The sequence below is a fragment of the Notothenia coriiceps genome, unplaced genomic scaffold (genome assembly GCF_000735185.1).
Source record: "Notothenia coriiceps isolate Sejong01 unplaced genomic scaffold, NC01 NC01_scaffold00037246, whole genome shotgun sequence".
Lineage (NCBI taxonomy): Eukaryota > Metazoa > Chordata > Actinopteri > Perciformes > Nototheniidae > Notothenia > Notothenia coriiceps.
Genome location: NW_011369947.1, coordinates 25,457,011 through 25,466,615, shown reverse-complemented (window position 1 = coordinate 25,466,615; position 9,605 = coordinate 25,457,011). Strand labels below are relative to the sequence as shown.

General features: G+C 38.8%; 1 protein-coding gene across 1 annotated transcript; it reads left to right on the top strand.

Moving 5' to 3' along the window:
* Positions 1-5,721: 5,721 nt before the first annotated feature.
* rgs5b (regulator of G protein signaling 5b) lies at positions 5,722-7,200 on the top strand. Its single transcript, XM_010795323.1, has 5 exons — positions 5,722-5,868; positions 5,991-6,074; positions 6,179-6,240; positions 6,346-6,509; positions 6,605-7,200. The coding sequence occupies exons 1-5, from the start codon at positions 5,825-5,827 to the stop codon at positions 6,779-6,781; spliced, it is 531 nt and encodes a 176-aa protein (XP_010793625.1). The 5' UTR covers positions 5,722-5,824; the 3' UTR covers positions 6,782-7,200.
* The last annotated feature ends 2,405 nt before the right edge of the window (positions 7,201-9,605 follow it).

The window sequence follows — 9,605 nt, the reverse complement described above, 5'->3', positions numbered from 1 at the left end:
AAGCCGAATCGGAAAAGAATGTTGATGTCTTTTTGGACTTCAGCAGCGTTTTCTGGGGGTGAGAGTTTTGCTAGCCACCACTCGTGAATAAATCGGTCGCTGTTAGAATGTATCTGCAATATGAAACTGCGAATGTTGTTCATACATACAGAATCACTGTAATTTTTTCCTTTCGTTTTAACCAGAATCTTCACGGTTAGAACCTTAAAGAGGTTAAGTTTGTTAGCCCATCATGTAGTACCTTTTGCCCTTGGCAGTGGGTGGGGAAAGTGGGCCACATGAGTTTCCACACCAAGACGTCCATGCCTTCGGGAACATGATGGATGGCAGTACGGGATGCAACCGTTTAATGGCCATCGTGTTTGCTGCAGCGGGAACACTCATCAACCTTCGCAAATATTCATACATTTTCAATCAGCCAACAAAAAACTTTAGGTATAAAAATGATTGGAACAGAGAAAACTTTCAGAGGGAGACAGGAATTAAAACTGTCAAGTTCTGAATATGTTTTTAGGAAGCTCTGTGAGCTCAACTGTATCATCTGTTCATGTACAAATACAACACTTTCTGTGATCAATAATCAGGCAGTCAAAAATCCACCCATTTTCACGTTCTTCCCGCATATGGACCAGTGTACGTTGCCAAAACCTTCTCGGTGGTGTTGCCTTCTCGTCATGACTCGGAACCCCAGGTTATCATGGCACTCCTTAGGGGACATCGATCAGTGGTCCTTGGTGCAATAACCATCTCTCATTGTCCTGTACGTTGTAGTACAATCTCCAGCTGGCACATTCAGGAACAAAAAAACATCATTTAGACATGGGTTAGAGATTGACACTTATGACTAAAGCTGTTCAAGGGAAATCCTAGTGGCAAAATGGGTTTAGACGTAAACAACTACAGTAATGTGTGTATATAATACAAAAGAAAAGGAAGAACAAGTGTGGAGTCTTGCATTTGCTGAAAATGTTGGAATATAATAATCATTGAGGTACAGTATTGATCACTTTTGCACCAAAAAACACCATTAGATAAATAGATAGATAGATATATACTTTATGAGCCCTAAAAGTAAAGGATGTGATGATGTCACATGTTACAGGAGGTTTAGTACCTCATAATAAAAGAGTTGATGTTCATGACTTCCATGGTTCTTTTCTGTTACTACCTTTGATCAGGTATGTTTGGATGCCTCCGATTAACGCTTCCTTGTATCGGCTTTCGCGGCGATGGGAGATCGTTGGTAACCCCCTTGAGGGCCACGTAGTGCTTTATCTCAGCTATTTAAAGGCTCTCATTTTTCTGTCATGAAAGTTGAAGACAAGAAAATATATATACTACATATGGCGCGAAGATGTCGCGGTCATAATGGGAAGCGGAGGGATCGAGACTCGGCATGGAGGTGTTCTTTTTCAACAATAATGGGACCAAGTCGCTGCTGCACATTATCCCGCTTGATACATTGGACACATTCTCACAAAGTAACGATATGAACTCCAATTTATGAAATGCTTTTGTGATTTAGGAAAATGATTTTATTGATTTAAAAATTTGCTATGTATTGATTTGAAATGTAACATGCATCGCTAAGAAAAAACTCCGTTGTTACGTTTGAACTAAAGACCAACGCACTGACATAACATAATGGCGAAATGGGTGGCGTATATATACATTATTACATGGCTTAGTTGAATACTCGATTGTGATTGTGCCATTTATTCCCTTCTTATTAAATCTGTTTGATAATCTAATATATGAAAAGTATATCTTTGATATATAATATATAATTTCTGATAGTATATACTATAATCACAAATATAACAATCAAAACGGGGAAATAAGAAAATAGTCCCCTTGGTTTACTGTTTGAACTAACGTACCAACGGGCACTGAACATTTACTTCATTACCTACCATATTACGTTATCTACTTCTTACCTTTTGATTCTTCTTTTTCTTCCTCATTCGTTCTTTGTTTTCTTTCAAGTTTGTATTGTATTTCTTCAAGTTTTTATGTTGTTGTCGAATGCACTAAGCGTCAGCTAAAATTGCAATTGTAATGTATGATCAAAACCCCCTCTATAACTCTAGGGACAGGTGTGGTAAAATTTACCGTACAGCCAATCACAATGGCGTTGACATCACTGGTCAGGGACGGGGGGACCCCGAAACCCAATCTGGTACCCCAAACACATCTGGTTACCGACACCGGGGACCGACGGCAGTAAAGTTCTACACCGCCTGACAGCAGACATGAAATAAATAAACAAGACGTAGGCTATAGACATGCAAAACATGCCGCAAGCTCATCCATCAGATATGGACTCCCCCCTCCCCACTGAGCTCGGTTTAATGTTGCATAACTTTGGGCAAGGTTTCATGTTTTACATTTTTAAAATCAAGCAACTGTCGGACTTACGCCTACAAATACTCACAGTATTAAAAAACATGCTAAACACAAGTCAATCAATATAAACTCACCTTATGAGTTTCATGGCTTTATCCTAGCTAACACCAGTGAATGACAATGTTTACACATTGACAGCTGTATTTACGTTGCTCGTTGTAAAGGCAAATGTGAACTCTGCTTTTTGCAAACAATGCGTCTTGTGATAACCTGTAACTATGACGAACATTTTATGACATTAAATAACTTTAAATAACTTTTACCTTGTAGAGATGTTCTCGGGACAAAACCAGCTTACTCCTCCGATGCGGGAAGAAAAAATTGTAGAACCCCTCCCCCCCCTCCTTTGTTTAAAAAAGAAAAAGCTTCACATTTTTGAAAAGAAATATATTTTGCAATTTTTTTCTGCTTTACATCTTGTCCATTAAAGTGCCATATTGTTCAGGTTCAATTACGAAACTATTAAAGTACGGGTTTGAGTCCGACCATATTCATTTGTGAATAAAATATTTGTAAATAATAATTAGAAGCTGAGTAATCGGCTGCGGAGCAAGCTGCTGACGTATGTGCTCAGTGGGCGGAGTTACAGAGACAAACATAACTTTTTTCTTATTTCTTAACATGACTGAGACTTATAGAACGTACACCCCTCAAGATGAACATAGTTCTACATGATTGATTCATGTTTCGACGAGAAACATGAATAAATTATGTTTCATATATTAAATGCATATTTGCAAATTGAACAACCCCACTTTCCCCTTTTTTTCAGTGTAGGGGGCCCTGCCTTATATACTGTGAGCCTGCGCACGCATTCAGGTAGGCTCGCCCTGATTGGCCAGCTACGTTTATACAACTTCAGTGTGTGAACACTCGCGTGTCATTGATGAGAGTAGTACCATAGAGTCCAGTATAGGGCGGAGCCTGTGCTTATAGAACTAGTGTTACAATATGTAACCCTCCGTTTCTACAATGCTGTCCAGTTTAGTTGTTGTTTGTGTTTTATGTTGTCGTCCATATTTGCTTTTTGTTTTGTAAGTTATTGAAACTTACAGTGTGTTTTCAGTTCATTCAAGTTAATTGTTATGTTTAGTTTTAACCAAGATGGGAATGGACAAAAAACAAGATGGCAAAAATGGCCAAAATGCCACGGTGACTTCACTGTGACTATGTACACTTGTTATATTCAGTGTATACTCATAACCCAGACTGCTGGACTTCCCATTTTGGAGCGTCTGACACTAAGGAATCTCTTTTTGGCTGTTATTACAATTATTTGAGGATAAAGCGACCTGACAGTCAAAGCAGCCAGTTAGACAGGAAGTATTGTTGGGGGCAGCCGGTAAAGGAAGCTGGATCAGACACTTTCAATGAGCTCTCAACATTTCCATCCGGCCTACTGATTTTCCTTTCCTGAGCATTTCCCTGTGAAGTCTCTTAAGAAAAAGCCTGTCAGCAGGAATTACTGTTAGCTGGCTCTGTGTCTAGTCTAAATATAGTTTATTTTAATCAATACACAATGGCTTTCTCGAACCCTGGCTATATTAAGGCACAAATGCCTTTGCGTGATCGCGCCTTGGAATAATAAGACAGGCAAGAATGCAAGCTCTCCCTTATGACATATATTATAAAGAACACACTTTTTTGTTACTGGACCTATATGATGACATCCATTTGCTATTCTCTCCACTGACACAAATATTAAAGCTGATAAAGTACATACATTAGCAAATATGTACGCTTTGGGTCCACATAATGATTGTTGATGATATGAATTAGTTATTGTATGGATAAAGCTGTTTGAGGAAATAGCTTTTGTATTCATTTTATGGCATTGTAATCATTTCCTAGTGTCTTAATTTCTTTAACTTTTTCTATTGTTTGTATACTCAAGTAAAGACGTTTTTAAAAGATTAAACTGTACAGTCAATTTTTAGATTACATTTAGATATTAAGATGTCTAAAAATCAGCCAATTTAAACATATTTGGTTCCTTGACTTATGCGTTAACTGTTTTCATACTTTGTATATTTTAACAGTACCACTTCAGGGCAAATTGCTTTACATAGGTTACTTAGATTATATTCAGCTTTATTGTCATTGCACAGAGTACAAGTATTACAACAATGAGGTATTTAAATATAATAAATATATATATATACAGTATATTACAGACACTATGGACAGAATAAATATGAATAAACAACTGTTATTGAATTTTTTTATAATATTACTCTGTCTTTCAACATGAACACAATATTTCCCAAACTTTAATAATGCGGGTTTTTAGTTGTCAAAAGTTTTACAATGTTGCTAATGTTCAGTGCTGGAAGGTAATATTTACTTTAGTGTATTCCGACGAGGCACTCAAATACATTGGTTTTCATACACAGGTCCATTTTGAGACTTTGGGATATTTTGCTTCCACACAGTCTAGTGAAAAGAAACCAACCAAAACACACACCAGTTAACGTTTTTTTTTTTTAAATTAACTTTTTGCACTCTATATTTCTCAGGAATTTCACATAAGTTGTCATTAAATAATGCCTCATCTGTACATTTAAACATATCATTTTAGAAAATGTGTAAAACAGAAAAATGATTTTATTAATGTAGGGGGCTCTCAGGGGGCTTACAGTTTGTAGAGCATCATAACATCATTATCCAATAAAAAAAATTGAAATACCTAAAAAGTATAGGTTGACAAAATGTCTTATTAAGCGTGATAACATATTCAAAAATCAATAGGAAATGTCCTGCTCCAAAACAAAATAAATGCAAAAGACAGGATTTATGAAGTAGAAGTTGCATGGGATCATGGGAGTTGGGCATTGCAGTCAGCTTCTTCCTGTCAAGATTTCTTCAAACATTTTTTATTCAGAAGATTTTTACCGGAGGTCAAATTATCCAAAGGGGTCTCCTCCTCTTCAGAACAAACAGAGTGATGACCGTGAAAAAATGATTAGAAACATTTTGTGTAATGCAAAGTCCTCATCGTACACATGTCACATCGTACACAGTCCTCATTGTGGGAGATTTTTCAGTCCTTGTGAGAACGTCTGGTTCTCTTCACAACTAATGGTACAAAGTACAAGAAAACACACACCTTCTCACTCCCTGACTGAGCACAAAGACATTGAAGAGCTGTGAAGTGATTCAGTCGCTATTACTCTTACACACATGCTTCAGTTAGAGAGGAAGTAGTCTGGAGGAAAACCAGTCTCCTTTTCCTCCCACACGTCTCCTCATTGGCTGAGAGGCGTGACATCACAGAGTGGACTACTCTATAAAAAGCCCTCTCTCCTACACAGAGAGGCAGACTAGCTGAGAGCTCCCTCCTGTACAGCAGCTCTTACAGCTCTGAACTTTAAAAATAAAACCAGACATTTTTGGGGAAATATCCAGGAAACATCTCATCATGTGCAGAGGACTGGAATCACTGCCTACCACCTGCCTGGAAAGGTGAGATCCTTAAGTGTTGTAATGGAATAACTTAAGCTATTCCTGTTCTTATAGGATATATGACAAGTGGAATTAAATACTAGTTTTTTGTTGTAACATTTTCTCTTTCTTTATCTTTGCAGGGCAAAGGAGTTAAAAGCTTTGTTTGGAAGTTTACTGCAAAAGTCAGATCACAGCATCCTGTCCAAGAAAAATGACAAACTGAGGTAAGACACAGATTGAAATCGTCTCTACGAGCATGTCAGTGAAATCAAAGGGGACATCTGTGGATTTAAAAACTTTTCCTAACAATATTCTTCTGTTGCTGCAGGTTAAATCTCGACGAGCCTTTGAAATGGAACGAGTCGTTCGAGAGACTGTTGTCCAGTCAAAGTAAGTACGCACGCTCCTTCGCATCACACTTAATAAGAATGTATCAGTCATTCCAGATGTTTTAGATATACCAGATGTTAACCTGCTTTTCTCTTCTGTTTCCAGATGGACTGTGCCTGTTCAGAGCGTTCCTGGTCTCAGAGTTCAGTGAGGAAAACATTGCCTTCTACTTGGCTTGCGAGGACTACCGGGCGACGAAACCATCGAAACTGGCCGCCAAAGCCAAGCACATTTACGACCAGTTCATCATCTGTGACGCACCACGAGAGGTAAATATAATAATATCCAAATACACTATTCATGCTGTGTCTGTTATCTTGCTGCAAAGTGCTGATGATCATCTACCTCTTCCGCCTCCCTATAGGTAAATCTTGACCATGTGACCAAAGCCATCACGAAGGAGAACCTTGAGAATGCCAGCCAGTCATCCTTCAGCCTGGCCCAAGCTAAAATCTACACCCTGATGGAGAAGGACTGCTACCCTCGCTTCCTCAAGTCCTCCACGTACCTGGAGCTCAGCAGAAAGGCCAAGTCAGGCTAAAATAAAAACGGTATTAAACTGGACACAGTGGAAAGGTTTACATGGAATAAATGCAACCTGGAGTTGCACGCCAGGTTATGGAGTAACTATGGGCAATCGGAGGTTGCCGCCCGAGCTGGAAACTGAAGGACACGTGAAGCTGTGACAAGAGACGGCCCTGAAGGCGATGTCTGCCTCTGAAAGAGACACCTGTACTGTACATACAGGGCTGCATGGACGCAGCCGTAATTTATTAAATGCTGAAGGACAGAAATGAGTTTACACAACAAATCTACCACTGTCTGGAAGATGCTCATTAGTGTTTATTTATTTGTTATTTATTTAAAGTATTTAATATATGACCAACTCTGTTCTGTTTTTCTATGTTTTTCTATGTGAAAATAAATGCATTGAATAAAAGATATTCAGAGACAAAAAGATGACTGTTTTGTACCTTGGAAAATATACTTCACACACACAGAATGGGGATGTGGTTTTATGAGGTCAGACCAGATGTATGAGGACGCCTGAAGAATACTTATTTGTGGCCTCGGTGCTTCCACTTCACACGTGGGTGACTGGATGACTCCTTTTCTCTGGAGCAACTGTCAATGGAAAATTTGAAGTGAGTGTGTCGGTTAGTGTGCTTTTTGCCACATAAGAATAAGTTATGACTCGTACAGGGATGTTCAAATCTACAGTAATAGAAGAAGTGTTTCATTTAGATACATTAATAAATAGAAGAGTTTATTATTTTAATAAAAAATAAGGGGAAACTAGTTTGGTGCATAGTAACAAACAGGAGACACTAGTCAGACAGGTCAGATTACACAACGTATAAAAGACGACAATGACAACACACATACGGGAAGAAAATTAAGGGCCGTGTGAAACCAATATTTGAATTATTTTACATTTTTTTGGGGTACCTAATCATCTTCTGTACACAAAAAATATATAAACATATGTGGAAGTGACACTTATCCTCTTACTTGTAGGGAGTTTGATGAGAGGATTGACACCTCTTTCATATCAATATGATACCTCAGCCAGCTGCCAGTTAGCTTATTTTAGCATATAGATGGGTAACAGGACAAAACATTCAGGAACGTGTGTGTGTTAGTGTGTGTGTGGGTTGGGTGAAAAGATTGATATAGATTTCATATCAATACAATAAACATTTCAGCCAGCAGCCGCTAAGCTTAGCATATAAAGACAGGAAACAGAAGAAACATTTAGGCTGGTTCTCTCAAAAGTAACAACATCCGCCTACAAGTACGTCTACAGTTCACTTTTTTTAGGCTGTACACAATTTAGAATTGTGTAGTTGGAACACATTTTTGTGAGGATTTGATGGATTTGGTTGGATAATAGGATTGATACCACCTTCGTATAAATACAATAAATATCACGCTACGGCAAGTGGCCGGTTAGCTTAGCTTACCCTAAAGCCTGAAAAGAGGGGGAAACATCTAGCCTATGTAAAAGTAATAACAATTGCTATTTCCAGGGCCGTATTCTAAAGAAAATGTTTTTATTCAGGCATGTGCACTTGGTTTTGATCCAACAGTGCGACCTCTCTCCGTCGGTGGTCCCCATTAAGTATGTATGTGCGTTTGTGTGTCCCCAAAAAAACAATATCTTCTGCCAGGAAATAGTGCGATGGCCAGTTGCCATGGAGACAGCAGCCAGTTTGTTTACTACCTGAGCTGCTGTTGCTCGCTGTCTGTGAGTCACAGCAGCCCCCACCCCCATTACGTGGATCAGACATCATCCCCACTCTCCTCCTACACTCTCCTCAGCCCATGCAGCCGACTCCTGTTCAAACACCCACCCCTCAAGATGCGAGGGCCAAGTCATTAACACCACTCTCACACTCAGGGTAAATGACAGAGGTTATCTTTCCACTCCATCCCTCTTTCTCTCTGACATTTCACCCAGTAGTGATTGGTAATGAGGCCTCTACTGGATATACAGTCGTTGAGATTCATTGAAGAGTAACTGATTTGTTTTGTTGTTTTGCAAACTGTAACCCCTAACCTATAAGAACAGATGGACCAGACTTTCGAATATCATTTACTCTCTGCTGAGTCTGCTGATGCTACACACATACTGTATATACATGCATGATTTTCATTTTGAGTACATCAGTCTGTCTGAGCAGATGTTCATGATCTAATTTAAGCAATCAGAATATACGTTGGAAAGAGAAGCGTGTAGAGACCTGATCAGGCGCGGCTGCATGTGGGTGGCAAGAGCTTGTCTAGACTTTTTGCGTTAATGTAACTTGATATTGCATTATATTGTAAGGGTATCTGGATTACAGCTAAATAGTGATATCTATTCATTGTTATTATTACATTTTTACCCTATGAAGTTAGCGCTGAACTTCAGTCTGCAATGTTCAAAACAGCAGATAAAGCAAGAAATCTAGGTGTATTCATGGACTCTGACCTGAGTTTCAATAGTCACATTAAAACAGTTACTAAATCAGCCTACTATCACCTAAAGAACATATCTATAGGATTAAAAGACTAATGTCACAGCAGGATTTGGAACAACGTGTCCATGCTTTTATCTTCAGTAGACTGGACTACTGCAATGGTGTCTTCACAGGTCTCACTACCTCTAGCCTACTAAGAATTAAACGTCCTCCAGTCTTTACATAAAACCCGGTTTTTGGAAGTCACGAAAATATTTGGTCGTCGTCATAAAACTTTAGATAAGAACTGTCGTGTCCTTCGGTCACATTTCTGAAGTTTTGTCCTCAACTACACTAGGGTGAAAGAATCACAACCACCTCCTGAGCTCGTCGCCGCAAGACTTAGGTCGACGTCGAAAGATT